This window comes from Squalius cephalus (assembly GCF_949319135.1).
Source record: "Squalius cephalus genome assembly, chromosome: 25".
NCBI lineage: Eukaryota > Metazoa > Chordata > Actinopteri > Cypriniformes > Leuciscidae > Squalius > Squalius cephalus.
Window position 1 is genome coordinate 20,757,090 of NC_137146.1, and position 18,104 is coordinate 20,775,193.

General features: G+C 39.3%; 1 protein-coding gene across 3 annotated transcripts; it reads left to right on the forward strand.

Moving 5' to 3' along the window:
* Nucleotides 1-713: 713 nt before the first annotated feature.
* On the forward strand, nt 714-7,132 carry gcm2 (glial cells missing transcription factor 2). 3 transcript variants are annotated; one of them, XM_079863696.1, is made up of 6 exons: nt 714-726; nt 1,458-1,537; nt 1,782-2,034; nt 2,649-2,761; nt 3,255-3,380; nt 4,824-7,132. In XM_079863696.1, exons 2-6 carry the CDS (start codon nt 1,496-1,498, stop codon nt 5,721-5,723), a joined length of 1,434 nt encoding a protein of 477 aa, XP_079719822.1. In that variant the 5' UTR covers nt 714-726; nt 1,458-1,495; the 3' UTR covers nt 5,724-7,132. The 3 variants fall into 3 exon arrangements, with proteins under 3 accessions (XP_079719822.1, XP_079719820.1, XP_079719821.1); XM_079863695.1 differs by lacking the exon at nt 714-726 and adding an exon at nt 938-1,339; XM_079863694.1 differs by lacking the exon at nt 714-726 and having other exon boundaries at nt 923-1,537.
* Nucleotides 7,133-18,104: the final 10,972 nt, after the last annotated feature.

Below are 18,104 nucleotides of genomic sequence, written 5' to 3' on the forward strand. Positions count from 1 at the left end.
TACTTGCACGTGAGTGATGAGTTTCCCGTTAATGTTTTGGCGAAATTGAATTTAAAACAGCATGCCTCGTTATTATTATGGATGAATTAATGACTATTATAATTACCTTAAGAAAACCTAATTCTTGTTGGTGAAGAATTAGGACAACTTGTAATAGCCCATAACCTTATTCTCTACAAAATGACGATTTAAACGGAAAAATAACATGCCGGTTGTGTAGTGTACATATACGTGCAAGTGTACACGTACACTTGCACTGTTAATACATGCTACGCTATTTCAAAAGCACAACCATTAAAGAAGGACGGTTAGCCTACATTTGGCCCATGGAGTGGAAAAAGTTTAACTAAAATAAATATAGCCAATGGTTTCTTTCTTGTATGCCATTATTAGCCGTCAGATTTGTGTTTTGGCAGAAGACTCGCTTGCTATTCAAGATGCGAGTTCAATGTGATAATATTTTACAGTTCAATTATATATTTTGGAATATTTAAAAAGAGATTATTGATGTGCCTAGAGGAGTGACAGATTAGGCTACTTAATTACAAGAATCATTTAATTAAGTCTGATTAACTAGGCTACATTTATTATTATTATTATTATTATTATTTACTAACAGAAAAAAGCAGCTGCATTCATTTAAAGTTTATGTCCCGAGTTATGTATCACTTGAAAATCACTTATATTTCAATGACATCAGTGATCGCCAATGGATACATAGAAAAGGTGCGTGTTTATGAGCTGCGTTGTGTTTGTTGTGTTAACGACCGGTCCGTGTTGTGTCAGCAGTGCGGCTTTTCGTTTACACACAACAGCTAATGACCTGCAGTAGATCACATTACCTCACCAACTGGACCAGTCCTGTTCTGTGACCATCAGCCTCGGATCAGTCCCAGTGAACGTCGCTTGCATAAATTTCGCTGACTACGCGTGAAATACCACACCGTCGGGTTCACGTTTAAAAGAGACTGTAATTTTCCCATTTAAACTGTAAACGCAGAGATAAAATCTGGGATGTGTAAGGAAATTTTATTTATCACAAGCTGTGCTATTTCTCCCCTGTAGTCACATATTGAGCTTTCGTTTAGTCTTGTTGCGAAATGACTCGTTAGTGGAGGTGAAATGCACGGATCATGTAAAGTGAAAGCACGCAGTATCTGAGGTAGTGAGTGTGTGTGTCTCTGTGTGTAAGCCCAGCCTCCTTCTTTACATAGACACAGCAGCATTTACCTGAGACCATTACCTATGTGAAGTGCACCTGGACGGACTCACATAAACGTGGATTTTACAGAAGAAAATAAAGACGCTTTTCTGGAAGTAAAGGTCTAAAGGACGTGATGTATGATCCATTTTGTAAACTGATCTAAACTCCGAGCTGAATTTTGTCTTGAAGCTGGTTTTTGATCCTTATGGTTGATATGATCCGGAGTTGACTCACATCATGTCCAAATCCTCAGATCAGTTTGACAGCTCAGATTGCGTGTGTTCATTCGGGATGAAGTTGACTTGGGATATAAACGACCCCAAGCTTCCACAGGTAAATTTTTTACATTTTATGCATTTGTTGGCAGGGCGGAATTTTACAATTTCTTTTGGAATAGCCTACATTTTCTTTCTTTTTTTATCTCAATGTTTAAGTAGCCTACCCTACAAAAGGAAATATTGATAGCCTAGCTTTTGTGTCGGTCCAATAGGCCTACTCGGAAAATACATTAAATGCCCTCTCGCTAACTAAATATGAATAGGCCTTTGTTAATGATGATTTATTGTTATTTTTCCAGGACACGAAACAGTATGATGTGTTCCAGGAGTGGACAGATGGATATGTGCGTTATATCTACAGCAGTGAAGACAAGAACGCGCAAAGACACCTGAGCGGATGGGCCATGAGGAACACTAACAATCATAACTGTCAGATCCTGAAGAAGTCATGTCTTGGTGTGGTGGTGTGTTCACGAAACTGCTCTCTCCCAGACGGGTCCAAACTTCAGCTGAGACCGGCCATCTGTGACAAAGCACGGCAGAAACAGCAGAGTATGTTCATGAACATTTTTTCCCCCCACAAAACAAGCAGCATCTACCAAACGAGTTAATCATGTCAGGAACGAATCTGATAAGAAAGAACAGACATATTTTACAAAACAGGCTTGTTGTAGCGCGTAGTTCAAAATACCTTTGAAATATCTGAACAGCAAATGATCGCATTCTTATCAAGAATCTTTTTTTTTTCTTTTTCTTTTTTTTTCTTTTTTTTAGGTTTTTGGTATATGGTTTTATTGAAACAGACTAACAACTGTTACTAAAAAAAATCTCTTATGGCATTAGGCTATGAACTTTTTTAGGAACATTTATTTAGTAGTGTAGCCTTTAGTGCAGTGACCTCTGTTGATAGACCTTACTTGCACTTCATTAAACTCACATTTCATGCTGAATTACCCTGTTCTGATAGTTTAAGAGCCTGACCCTCTCACTCATCACCTTGACTCTTTGGCTGAGTCAAAGAACCTCTTGTTTACGCTGACTTATGAATCATGCCCAATAGATAAAGCTACACATGAGAATTTCTTCAAAATTGTTCATTAAAATGGGTAGTTGGTCATTTTGTAAAAGTCTCAGTAAAACTATGTATTCGTAATGTACCTTTGCAGAAAAGCTTTGTCTGAACTGTAACTCAGCTCTCGAGTTGATTCCGTGCCGAGGTCACAGTGGCTATCCAGTAACTAATTTTTGGAGAGTAGATGGGAAAGCCATTTTTTTCCAGGTGAGTTTGACTGTGAATACATTTATTATTATTATTATTATTATTATTATTATTATAGTGTAGATATTGGTTTGGTGTATTTGGGAAACATATGCCAGTGATAACTTTAAATGCTTAAAAGAGACGATACAATTTTTTAACAAAATGATTGTTAAATTTGCAAATGAAATTGTAGAAATGACATCCAATTTAACTTATTGCAAAGTCAAAATATATAATTGCTGAATAAACTTGAATATTTACAGTATACCAACAAAAGTTTTTTGAAGAATCAGATCAGGTAGAAATAAGGTAATATAAGTAAACAACTCATTTTACTGTTTACAAATTATTATAAATACTTTCAAATGACAATCATCAGCTTTAATTGAATTCATTGATGTCACTGTTCAACAGAATTGTGTATTATATTTAAATATAGTTAAGGATTAAAATAGATATGATTTATGAATATTATTTTGAGATGTTCAATTCCCTCTATGTCTGTTTTAAGGCTAAAGGAGTACATGACCACCCCAGACCAGAGAGTAAGTCGGAAACAGAGGCAAGAAGAAGTGCAGTTAAGAGAAGGATGTCTTCACCTCACTTTTCACAGAAAAGAAGACTGGTGGAGCCAGAGGTAATACGCATATTCAAAAAATCTGTGACACTTAAAGTTAATCCCAAATACACATAATTCCAGGTATAGGTTAAGACTGAAAATAGACTTATAGATAAACACAGTACTATTAGTTGCAGTGTAATTAGTTGTATTGCAAGATGCAATGGATTATAGTTGCCATTTATGCATTATTTGCCATATAATGCATTATGTCTCATATATTGACATTGAGATATGCAGTGAACAGTATCATACTATATCTTATTAGTGTTTTTTTACTGTAATGTGACTAATGCAAAATCTTGTAAACATCCAAAAGGCTTTAAAATATGGTCATAGAATTTATAAGTGGACGTTATCTGCTTTGAGTAACATAATTTAAGTTTTCTTTAAACAGCCATGTGATATCATGGATGAGTTATATAACACATTTGCTTTGAACTTTTTTATTGTAATATCAACAAAACCATATTGCATTGTTTCAACTGTAAGAGGGTTACCAGTGATCTTACTTATAATACATTATAGCTAAGTTATAACCACAAGAAGGTAAGTATTATAATGTATTTTAACTTTTGTTACGTTTATTCATGAGATGTTACAACATAATTAGAAGGGTTTTTACAGGGCATTATGAATGCAATAGAATACTTATTGATAGAGTTTTTTCTTTATAAGTTTCTACTATAAGAATTTGAAAATATAAGAAAAAAATATGTAAGAATAAAGAAGGTCAGAAACCTCTACATTTTTGTATATAGAAGCTATCTAATAAATGTGCTGCTTACTAAAAATTAATTTAGAGGACCTGTTACCACAACTTAAATAAATGCATGGTTGCAAGTTAAAAATTCTAATTTATTGTTTTAATTAAAACGTTTAAGTTACAAACATTATTTTATTAAGTTCTGTTGACATAATAATTTCATATTGTGTATAAATGAAACTCAAATTTCTGTGTTCATTTTTTTTTTTAAATCATTCAATCATTACAACTTACTGACTTCATGAAATTGTTTTGATAACTTCAGAACTTTATTTTTCTGATTTCCTGTTCCCAGCATGCTTTGCATAGGACTGGATAGGAGAATAAATGTTGAAATTAAGTGTTATTTTATTTATTATTACTTTATTTTTTTAAGTGAAAGTAAAGACCTGTTAGTGTTTAATGCTGTTATAAGTATTTGGCGCGACTTAATTTTTTTGAGTAATCAACTTTAAAATTTGTGTTTATGCTACAAATCTACTCAATGTAGCTTGTTGGTTGAATGTAATTTCACTCTAAGTTGCCATAACTCTTTTTGAGAGATTTGATCCAAACTGTTCTGTTAATACATTATTTTTTAGAGTGTAAATTATAATTTTAGGGGATATGGTGCATAGAGATGTTAAACTCTTTCTGGAAGATCTCCATGTGAAGGGCCAATTGCAGAAAACTTAAATTTGATTTTCTGTCACCAGCCTGGACGTTACCACGACATAGCCTACCCAAATATCCACCAGCTCACCATGGAGGGTCCGGAGCGCTTCAGCATCATTGCAGAGTCCAATTTCCCAATACAGACCCAACACTATCCTTCGTTCCAGAATCCAGAGCCCTACAAATTCCCTTATGACACAACAGCAGCCATGGCGGATGCACCGAGCTCACTGCAGAAGCCTGCCAACCACCGTCTGTATATGACTCGCCCTCCTTGTGGGTATGACTTTGCAGTCCCAGGATACCTTGGCTCAGGGCCTTATCCAACAACACTTTATAAGGATCCTTCTAGCCCACAAACTGAGACAGATCCTAATAAGTCCGTGCCTAGCCTGAGTGGGGTGTCTCATGGCACGAGTCCTTTAGGCAGCCATGAGCGAAGCTACGCAGAAACTACAGGAAAGCATCATGGCTGGAAGCAAATTCTTAGTAAAGGTGCCTATGGGGAGAGAGGAGACTACACTCAACTGCCAACCAACGCCAACCACCACTACTACAACAGTGACTACCCATGTAGGTACACAGGACCTGCCCCTGCTACCCCAGCAGCACTGCAGACCATAATAACCACAACCACAAAAGTGTCCTACCAGCCATGCCCCAAGCCATCTGTTGTCAAGTATGGAGAGAACATCTATGATGTGAAAGGCCTGTCTAACTGTAACTCAATCTTGGAAGACTCCTCTCCCAACTCTTACTCGGATCTGAAGATTCCAGAGGATTCGGGAGTGATCAAATCTGCTCTGTCGTACCAGGACACGCTCCCAGCTAAAATTGAGAGGTCTGAAAACTTTGAGGGCTATCGCTACAGTAGCTACAGCTCAAACAGTTACCCTGAAAGAATGTCGCATCCTTTCAGATACGACAGTGGGGAATACTGAAGGACAGCAGAAAAACAGACAGGGTGCAAAACCCCCCAGAAAATCAGAGCAAGTATATGGAAATGTGTTGTTATTTATATTCAGTATTTGAACTGTTTAAATGTCTTTAGTTGTAAAGTGATTGTAGATAACTGGTGGATTTTTGTGTTTTTGACCCATATTGATTTAATACACTGACATCAGTGTTGAGTACATTTCCATATATTCAAGTAATGTGTTTTAAAGCCATGATCGGTTATTAGCTGTTGTCCTCAAAAGAAATAAAGAACCATGTGTCAAATGAGAATTTAGGTAGGAATTTTTGAATTTGTTTCTTTGATGTTCATTAAAGCTGTCTCTTTAACAAATTGAGGGCATCATAGTGTGATACTTATTCTAGAACAGACATAGTGTCATCTACAACAGGAGAAAGACACTAATTACTTTATCTTGTTACAAGGAGACTTAAAGAATCATAATAAAATCATAATACTCATTTGGGAAAATTCAGAAAAACAGAAAAATTCGAATAGCTTTTTGGCTTTGACTCAGAGGCCACTTCTCAAAGTTCAGCATATCTCTATAACATGTCAAGTCCAAAACATGATGTAAAAGCTTATAATCATGGGATTTGTGACTGAGAGATTTTAAGACATCTGAGAGAAAGAGAACACACTCTTCATAAGCCGACAGAATCCAGGGAAGAATATTCCGCTGTCAAAAAGGGATCAAGGATAATCACAAACAATTAATCGAGTGAATGAATGAGAGAGGTGCCCTGACAGGCTACAAACCTCCAACCACTCCATACTCCATTAGACAGAAAAAAAGAGATACAATTAAAAAGACAGATAAAATATCTGACAGCACAACAGACCAGCAACAAGACAACACAGAAATATATAAAGACAAGGAGACTGTGAACAGGCAATACGAGTGGGTGAGAGAGGCTGTAATACCTGCTGCTGACAGCATCTCTCCTCACAGCCACTTTATAATAGACAAACACACATGAATGAACTAACACACACTTAAGCTATGTTTTCAGATGTTCTATTTAGCCTACGCAAATGCTGTATTTATTAGTGTTATACCAGTTATCAGTCGTGATTTGTTTTGTGAATAATTGTGTGTTTGATTAGTGTATCTGCTTGAATGGAAAAATGAAACAAACGAAACATTAGTCAGACATTGTTATTGTTCTTGAGAAAAAATACAAACTTTCATTTCTCATCTTTTCACAATTATTTTGCAGTTCAAGTCAAAGACATATAAACTGTTACCTGGGTCATTCCTGTTATGCTGCAACTTTTGAAATCTGTAACTTTTTTAAAAATAATATTGTTGTGTTTTAAATTAGGAAGTATTTCAATACAAAGATATATCAGACTTTGATCAATACTCTATGGGCAAACTCAGATTATTTACACAATAATAAGAAAATTAAACTTAAAAAGCTGATAAATTCATTTTATGAAAATTACATGAAATTACATGAAAATTACACAAATATGAAACTCCTTGAATAATATTAGAAAACACTTTTGATAGTAAAAGCTCACCCCATGTTCACTTAATGTATTGTGATTATATATGAACTAATTTGCATTAAATATTTTATTTATATTTTATTCCTTATTTATCAGGAAACTTTTTTTTATTCTCCAGAGCTCCACCAAACAGAATCGCATAATGTCTGCTTTTAAACAGATACACTTAAAAAGTAACACTTACCAAATAGGGATTTGTTTGTTAACATTAGTTATCTTGAACTAACAATCAACAATAATTCTACTGCATTTATTAATCTAAGTGAATGATAATCTTAGCATTCACTAATACATTTTTAAAATCAAACAATGTATCTGTCAACATTGGTAAATGCACTGTGAACTAACATAAACAATGATAATTTGTATTAACTATTAAGAAAGGTTAAATGCAGTAAAAACATTGTTTATTGTTGGTTCATGTTTGTTAAGGCATTAATTAATGTTAACAAATGAGATCTTATTGGAAAGTGTTACCTAAAGTGTTTCTACACTAAAAATAATAATAATAATAATAAATAAAAATAATAATAATAAAAAAAGCTTTACGAATTTCACCAAATTGAATTGAATAATTGTATTAATAAATTTTAAACACATTTTCATTTTTTAAATACAAATTCAAACTGAAATGGTCCGTTCCCTTGTTCCTAAGGTTTATACAAAATGAGGTAACACTTTACAATAAGGTTCATTAGTTAGCATTAGTTAATGTATTTACTAACATGAACTAACCATGAGCAATACATTTGTTACTGTATTTATTAATCTTTGTTAACATTACAGCTGTTTAAAATACAGCTGTTTATTGTTTGTTCATGTTAGTTGCAGTGCTAATGTTAACTAATACAACTTTTGATATTAATAATGTATTAGTAAATGTTGAAATTGACATTAACAAAGATGCTGTAGAAGTGCAGTTCATTATTAGTTAATCTTAACTAATGTACAGTAGTTAACTGGTATGAATTTAAATATTGTAATTTAAATTTAAAACTTATTGTTATTAAACTCTTATACAAAATATTTTATTAAAGTTTAAGTTTTTTTTTTTTTTTACTCATTTAAAATTCTTAATCCAAAATGAATAATATAAGGATGGACTATCCAATTCATTTTGATAATTTTATTCATTTTGATAATTTCATTTGATAATTTTAAATACAATTGGAATTCGTAAATCTTAAAAACAGGCTGATTTTTTATTTATTTTTATTATTATCATTATTTTTTTTAGTGTACAGTAACTAAACAGTTCAACATTGTTTACAACATTTCAAGGAATGAACCTGCTAATGGCTTTTACAGATGTATCTAAAGAGAGAAAAGATTTGTAAAAAAAAAAAAAAAAAAAAAAAAAATTGAGTCTCTGTGTTTGTGTGACAGGAGCCATTTCACTAAAGATTAACTTGTAATATGATGCAAACATTCTTTTAATAAAAATAATGAAAAATCCATATCCGCTCTATGTATGAATGTTGTTGTTACATCTTTGTCACTCCTATATTTCTGCTCTAGCCATCATAATCTGCTGCTAACTTCAAGCCACCGCATGTTTACAAACAGTGCATGAGAGATAGGCCAGACTCAAAGCAGCTGCATGATAATCTCTGGAACCATAGAGAACTTCAAAGACACGTTTACGAGTGGCACCACATCCCTGAGTGATCAGAGACAGGCTGGGCTTTGGACTTCACTGCATATGACACCCATATCTGCTTTGGTGCTTTTGAGATATACAAGACTGCAGTAAATGTTTGAAACTTAAGAGCCAAAATCAGACTGGAGCTGGACCTTTAAAAGAGATATTGCACACTGTTGTTTTAAATGCAACTCAACATGGTGCTGAACATGTTGAAGTCATGGATTTGATTTTCTGGAAATACTTATTAAATGTCTAACTTTAATATTGCTTTTGATAAAAAAAGAATGTGGCAATGCCTTGAGAGATTTCATTATCCTGACCTGTCAATAATGGTTGAAGATTCTTCTGTATAAAATTTAAAACAATTGAAACCATGAGTAGGAATAAATATGAATTTTCAATCACATTTGTTACAGGCAGATGCCCTTCCTGTTTCATGGTCAAATTTCACCAAATACAGGAATGATGGGTTGTTGTTGTTTTTTTAGAAATGAAAAAAAAAAAAAAAAAGTTCCATGTAATAACTTTGATACTCATGCTTTTCTTTTAGAATGTTATGGTGTTTAGTTCTCGCTTACATTTAAATTAAACATTATGCCAATTATAAAATAAACATTTTATATTACTTTCACATCAATTGTATCAATATTTTATTAATTTAACATGACAGCCTGACAGTCACAACAACAGTCTCTCTCTCTCTCTCTCTCTCTCTCTCTCTCTCTCTCTCTCTCTCTCTCTCTCTCTCTCTCTCTCTCTCTCTCTCTGTCTGTCTAAAGCATTAGCAGGAGAGCGCAGGTGGTATGTGCTGTGACAGTCTGAGTAATGACCTCTTACTGTCTCCATTGTTCCTTTACATCAGCCATTAGGTCTTATGCTCCTCATACTCTCCACCTGCAGTCTTGTGCTCACGAACTCATGAGAGCATGCATCAACTCTTTTTGTTCTTTGTGTCTCAACCTCTCTGTCTCAATCAGGTCAGCGGCTGGAGTGCTACTATGTGCTGTAGCCCTTTGAAAGTGCACACATGCCTCTTTGACCCAGTGAAGTGAAGAGTTTTAAAACCTTTTCACAAGTTTGTGACATAAGAGTGCATTTAAAAGGGAAAGCTTTTTTCTAATACTTAGCATGCACATGGAAGGGTTTATTTGGAAGAACTTACAAGTTCTTTATCGAAACATTTCTCTAATAAATGCTAGAAAATTTTGAAAGGTGTGTTTTGGCATTCTCTATATAATAAAAAAAAAACCGTTCCTCTCTTTAAAAAATTAATTTTAGTCATATTTGTATTCCAGGCAACAAATTAATGCAAGGATTATGATGTCTTTCCCATTATAAAAAGAATGTTTGTTTCACAACTTTCACAAATGCACAGAGAAAACTCTTAATGTTTTGTGTCAGAATCCATCATTTCGAGGATCACATGAATGGGACAAACAGGACGTGTGACATTTCTTACACCGTACATCAGATCTGATACACGAGTTTCAGAGGAAGCTGTCTCACTGATTGATACTGTTGTTTTGTCCTTAGCCATGAACCGTAGAAGGAATGCTAGCAAATGGAATGCCAGCCCCCAAAAAAACAGTTTAATTGCTATGAACGGTTGCATAACAACAGGTTAGTCATTATTCCATAGTACGAGATATTGGCTACTGATTGGTGCTGGAATTTGTGTGATTGGAAGACAAGGGACGTAACATAAATCAAGTGTAACTGTCGCAAAGGTCAGAAATACCATGTCCATATGATTGAGGCCACTGTAACTACAATGACACCAAAGTCACACTTTCACTCTCAGAGCTAAAAAGTGAAATTACCACACTCTGGGGTACCATTTTTTTAAGAGACAAAATCAAAGTGAATGTGTAAATTATATAGCATTAATCCACATCTTAGCACATTATATTAGAAAGTACATGAAACTTGGTCCTAATAAAAGGGTAAAAAAAAAATTAAACAAAAAAAAAAACCTCTCAGAAAACAGTGCTATTTGTGATAATGCTATAATTAAAAACAGTTAAAAAAAGTTACTGCTGTACTGGCACCAATCATATGAATTTAGCAGCTTTACCTAGCAATGTCATTGCACCAGAGACCATTAAAGTGCCAAAAAACAATATTTTCCTTCAATAAAAACGGAAGGACTCACTATGCCTTCTCCCTAATGACAGGGTTTAACTATTGAGGTAAAAATATAAATGTTAATATAATAAACCTATATTTTAGCATTCAAATCTGCACACATACACACCCCAACACTGATATCACAAACACATAATACTGTTAACACATCACAATAATTCACTAATACCCATTTACATGCCGTTACTGTCACAATGAGAGTCGAAGATCCAATTGCAAGCAAGCAGTTTATTGACAAACGGGTTGAACTGATGGAAACACTCAAAACACCACGATTAGCAGGCAGGCGACCTGGAAGCAGTTACACAGGAGAGGATGAGTGATATGAATAGTCCTTGAGCGGATGACAACAGGAACTGGAAGAAGAGGACTCCAACGATCTCCAGAAGTCTGGGAACACAGACGAGATCGATCCTATTCCATTATTCCTAGCTGCGGAAATAATTCCATCAGGAAACTCAAACACCGGAGCTGGGTAAGAGAGCATACACAAGAGTGACAAGAGTAACAAGAGTACAAGAGTAACAAACCGACAACATGCTGGAAGAGGTGTTAGTGAGGCCAGCAGGGGGTGCTCACCCTGTGGTCTGTGTGGGTCCTAACGCCCCAGTGTAGTGACGGGGACACTATACTGTCAAAGAGCACCGTCCTTCGGATGAGACGTAAAACCGAGGTCCTGACTCTCTGTGGTCATTAAAAATCCCATGGCATTTCTCGTAAAGAGTAGGGGTGTAACCCCGGTGTCCTGGCCACATTCCACACATTGGCCCTTACCAATCATGGCCTCCTAATAATCCCCTTACATTGAATTGGCTCTATCACTCTCTCTCCTCTCTCCACCTATAGCTGGTGTGTGGTGAGCGCACTGGCGCCGTTGTTCTGTGGCTGCCGTCGCATCATCCAAGTGGATGCTGCACACTGGTGGTGGTTTGAGGAGAGACCCCTGATATGATTGTAAAGCGCTTTGGGTGTACAGTAGTACATATGAAAGCGCTATATAAATGCCTCATTCTATTCTTCTATTCTATTCTATGCAATAATCACTCCCGCTAGATATAGGCAGCTAACAAACAGAATTTACTAGCTGCAGCTGCGGGCTGATTAAGTGATCAGCTGGTTTCTAAGCAACAAACAAGCAACACACACACAGATCCCACACCCACAAACAGATACACAAAACCAGACACTGTGACATTACCCCCCCCCCCCCCCCCCCCCTCTAAGGAGCGCTCCTAAAAAATCCTAAAAAACCCATCGGACGACCAGGATGGATCAGGCGGTCCATCAGGCGGCCACGGCGGAGACGACCAGGGTGGAGACGATCCTTCGGACAACCATAATGGAGACAACCCTATGGCCGACCATGGCACAGGAACAGACACCGGCGCAGGAACAGACACCGGCTCAGGAACAGGAACAGAAACCGGGTCAGGAACAGGAACAGAAACCGGGTCAGGAACAGGAACAAACACTGGCTTAGGAACAGGCACCGGCTCAGGAATAGGAACAGGCACCGGCTCAGGAACAGGAACAGACACCGGCTCAGGAACAGGAACAGACACCGGCTCAGGAACAGACACAGGCTCAGCGGCGGCCATCTTGTCCGGAGACCCAGGCTCGGTGGTGGCCATCTTGTCCGGAGACACAGGCTCGGCGGCGGCCATCTTGTCCGGAGACACTGGCTCGGCGGCGGCCATCTTGTCCGGAGACACAGGCTCGGCAGCGACCATCTTGTCCGGAGAAACTGGCTCGGCGGCAACCATCATGTCCGGAGACACTGGCTCAGCGGCGGCCATCTTGTCCGGAAACACTGGCTCAGCGGCGGCCATCCTGTCCGGAGACACCGGCTCGGCGGTGGCCATCTCAAGACGAGGCTTGGGAATGGCGGCAGCCATGGCGGCCATCACTCGACTTCGATATTGAAGGTAGTCAATGAAGCCCCAAAAACCCAGATTCTTAAGTTCATCCATCTCCCATGGAGGTAATGGGTAGTCCAGGCATCCATTAAAAACAATTATTAGTTCAATATCATTATATTCCAGTCCCACAGCCAGGGACCAAAACAACTGAGCAAAGCCACTTACGCTGAACCCCTGCTGGCGCATGGCAGACAATGATTGACGTCATTCTCTCTGCTCCTTCTTAGTTGCTGGAGGAAGAATCCGAATTCCCATGCTGCTGGATCTGAGTTGATCGAGGTCTTTCTCTGGATCAGCAGACGCGACGTGAACAGTCCCTGGATCGGCAGATGCGACGTGAACAGTCTCTGGATCGACAGATGTGACGTGAACGGTCTCTGGATCGGCAGACGTGACCTGAACAGTCTCTGGATCGGCAGACATGACGTGAACCAGAGGTGGGACAAAGTCATTGTTATGCAAGTCACAAGTAAGTCTCAAGTCTTTGCCCTCGAGTCCCGAGTCAAGTCGAGTCAAAGATGAGGCAAGTCCCGAGTCGAGTCAAAAGTCAAAGCCAACAAGTCTCAAGTCGAGTCCAAAGTCCTACCATTTTAGTTTCGAGTCATTTCAAGTCCTCTACCACAGAAATAAAATTTATACAAATCATGTATGTCTGTAAGATGTGTATTTATTTAAACCTCTTTTTATACAATGACATTAATTAAATACAGTAAAAAACAGAAAATTTAATTTTCACAAAAAATGCTTGTATTTCAAGAGAGAGAGAGAGAGAGAGAGAGAGAGAGAGAGAGAAGACAGTTTAAAAGAGACAGGCGTCTATTGGGGACTCGGCTATTATTTGAAGTTTTACGGTACATCCGATAAGGTGCTTAGCATTCGTTCAAAACTTACCTTTCTTTGTGCAACTTCAGGCAACTTCAAATTGCAACTCGTTTTTTGTCGACTACCTCGTAATTTTTATAGCCAAATGAAACTACCTTCGGTTACGGTATCATTTTGCCTACTGGCGCGTTGTTGCTTGTTGCGCTTCATTGGTTGTCTTGCAATGGCCTGCTTACACCGTTTCACACATACTCCGTGTGCAGTGCGTATGCGGTGCGTGTTGCAGTGCGTAAGCGGTGCGTGTTGCAGTGCGTATGCGGTGGAAGACCAGCACGCGCAATAGTGCTTTCACATATGCTGCGTTTGCAGTGCGTGATCCGCGGCTGTACCACAAATACATAGCCTACTCACTATTTGTATTTCAAATCCAGAAGTTAAGCAACTTTTATTTAAAAAAAAGTTTTTTTGTCAGCATTGCGATTCTCTTTGTACACACGTATACACTCTTTAATAGACGTATTCACGTTTAAATACAATTTAAACAACGTATTATTTAATGCATTACTCTTATATAATTATATATTAAGTTGCTCAAGCAAGTGGTAAAATATTTAACCATGTACTTATATTAAAATCGCATAGCCTACATTTTAAATTAAAACTTAAAATTGACAAAAACAGCAGACTCATACTCTTTCTTTTGCATAATTTAAATCTTTATACAATAAATCTCGCATGTCACAAAGAACTTGTTTTTCCACCTCCACGAATGAGACGAGTGTTCATTATGTTGCCTTGTTGAAATATGTATTTTCCCTTGATTTACCCTGGTCTTAACGTCTCAGCATTGCGATTCTCTTTGTACACATACACTCTTTAATAGACGTATGCACGTTTAAACACAATTTAAACAACGTAGGCCTATTATTCAATGCATTACTTCTAATTATATTAAGTTCCTAAAGCAAGTGGTCAAATATTTAACCATGTAGGCTACTTATATAAAAAACAGCCGACTCTCATGCCTTTTCTTTTATATTTAAATTAATACAATAAATCTCGCATGTCACAAGGAACATGTTTTCCCACCTCCACGAATGAGAGTGTCGTTCATTATGTCGCCTTGTTGAGGTAAATTGTAGTTCCCTTTCGAAAGGGAACTCTACACTACGTCAGAATGACGCTATGGGGAACGCCTCAGGCGTGACAGGTGTCTGAAATAAATATCAACTCACGTCAATCATGTTGACCGGCGACAGCCCGTGCATCATCAGCTTGAATGATGAGCGCGCGACCTGGATGTATAAAGGGGAGCCTTGCACACATGACAACATCTTTTCGTCTTCAGGGACTGTTTGTCTGTTTTGAGAATATCGCTGAAGCGCGCGGGAGGCTCTCGAGAGAGCCTCTTGTGCAAACTGTGAGCGTTTTTCATTTAAAGATGCTCCGCTCTCGTCGGACCCTTTTCTCGAGGGAGGAGGGTTCAGCATCTGAGCCCCGTGGTGCACGCGATTTGTGAAACAATACTGTTTGGGTACGAGGCGTTCACAGCAGTTCCTGAGGGTGCTGACAGTGTTCATTAAGAAATATCTCGGCGCGCGTGCAAAGAAAAAATCCGTGCGCTGTCGGATGTTTCAACCTCGCACCTGTTGACTTTCTTCTCGAGGGATGAAAGCCAAATATATTTTAACGGCTCGTTCTCGCGCTTGCCGAGGCAGTGTGTAGATTACGAGAACGTATAAATATTAAAACAGTATTGTCTGGTGATTATGGCTGCATTTAATTCTATGAATTAAAATGATGGAATATTATCTGACTTTTAAGAAGTTAGATATTTAGTAATTCAGCCTATCATCCAGATCGCGTTATCCAGTGTTTTTGGCTGCATTTTAATTTAGTAATTAAAATGATGAGCAGCGAACAAAAAGAGCAGGTGTAATTCTGGTCTTTTTGTAAAATGTGAAATTAACATATTTCTGTTTCTTTTCAGACCACGTCTCCTGTTTTAGAGTCTGGGGCAAAATGTTTTGGGTAAGAAAATCTTTAGATTTACTTTTTCGATGGTCAGGTAGTAGGTCTTAACAGGCCTCCTTGACCATACAGTCCCCATTTTGCAACCGGACAGCGCTTGGGCCTCCCTGAGGTGAGCTCCCAGGAATTAACTGTCAAGGAGTAATGTGGTTATCAGGTCATAGGCCTCACTAGGCCTTCCTGAAAATGAGCTCCCACATTCTGTGGTTATCAAGTTATAGGCCTCACCAGGCCTTCTTGAATATGGGCTCCCACATACTGTGGTTATCAGGTCATAGGCCTCACAAGGCCTTCCTGAGTGTGAGCTCCCACATACTGTGGTTGAATATGAGCTCCCACATACTGTAGTCGCCAGGTTATAGGCCTTACCAGGGCTTCCTGGTTATGAGCCTCCATATGTCAGGTTACAGGCCTCACCGGCCTTCCTGAATGTGAGCTCCCACATACTGTGGTCATCAGGTTACAGGCCTCATCCGGCCTTCCTGGTTATGAGCTCCCACATACTGTGGTTGGATGAGCTCCCACATACTGTGGTTATCAAGTTATAGGCCTCACCAGGCCTTCTTGAATATGGGCTCCCACATACTGTGGTTATCAGGTCATAGGCCTCACTAGGCCTTCCTGAGTATGAGCTCCCACATACTGTGGTTGAATATGAGCTCCCACATACTGTAGTCGCCAGGTTATAGGCCTCACCAGGCCTTCCTGGTTATGAGCTTCCACATGTCAGGTTACAGGCCTCACCGGCCTTCCTGAATGTGAGCTCCCACATACTGTGGTCATCAGGTTACAGGCCTTACTAGGCCTTCCTGAATATGAGCTCCCACATACTGTGGTCACCAGGTTACAGGCCTTACCGGCCTTCCTGGTGATGGGCTTCTACATGTCAGGTTACAGGCCCATCCGGCCTTCCTGAATGTGAGCTCCCACATACTGTGGCCGCCAGGTTACAGGCCTCACCCGGCCTTCCTGAGTATGAGCTCCCACACACCGTGGTCGCAGGTCTTCCTAGTTATGAGCTTCCTCATGTCAGGTTATAGGCCTCATCCGGCTTTCCTGAATGTGAGTTCCCACATACTGTGGTCACCAGGTTTCAGGCCTCATAGGCCTTCCTGAGTATGAGCTCCCACATGCTGTGGTCGCCAGGTTTCAGGTCTCTCTGCTTTCCTGAGTGTTAAGCTCCCACATTCAGTGGTCACCAGGCTTCAGGCCTCCTAGGCCTTCCTGGTTATGAGTTTTCACATGTCAGGTTACAGGCCTCATCAGGCCTTCCTGGATGTGAACTCCCACGCACTGTGGTCGCTAGGGTATAGGCCTCACTGGTTGTGAGCGTCCACATGTCAGGATGCAGGCCTCATCAGGCCTTCCTGAATGTGAGCTCCCACGCATTGTGACTATCAGGTTACAGGCCTCGTCTGGCCTCCTGATCATTGGTTCCCACATGCTGTGGTTCCCAGGTTACAGGCCTCACCGGCCTTCCTGGATACAAGCTCCCACATTCTGTGGTCGTCAGGTCACAGGCCTCAGCGGCCTTCCTGAGTATGAGCTCCCACATGCTGTGGGCGCCAGGTTAGAGGCCTCACCAGGCCTTCCTGGATTCAGAATGGATAAGTACATGCACTTTCGTTTCATGCACTTTCTAAAATCCATATTTATGGTAAGGGTTATGCGCTGTACGCTTCGTTCCCTTTTTTATGTGTGGTTCAGACTCCGGTTCTTCACCTTGGGTCCCACTCTAGATGCGTCTTCTGTCGCAATGTTTTACGACAGGCGCTTCCCTTTCAGGCTATCTCCCACATTCTGTGGTTACAGGCCTCATTAGGCCTTTCTGAAGGTAGCCCCACATTGTGTGGCTGTCAGGTTACAGGCCTCTCAGGCCTTCCTGAATACGAGCTCCCACTTACTGTGGTCACCAGGTCTCAGGCCTCTCAGGCCTTCCAGAGTATGAGCTCCCACATACTGTGGTCGCCAGGTTAGAGGCCTTACAAGGCCTTCCTGGATTTGGACTGGCCAAGTACACGCACTTTCGTTTCGTGTACCTTCTAAAATCCATATTTATGGTAAGGGTTATGCGCTGTATGCTTCATTCCCTTTTTTACGTGGCTCAGACTCCGGTTCTTCACCTTGGGTCCCACTCTAGATGCGTCTTCTGTCGCAATGTTTTACGACAGGCGCTTCCCTTTCAGGCTATCTCCCACATTCTGTGGTTACAGGCCTCATTAGGCCTTTCTGAAGGTAGCCCCACATTGTGTGGCTGTCAGGTTACAGGCCTCTCCGGCCTTCCTGAATA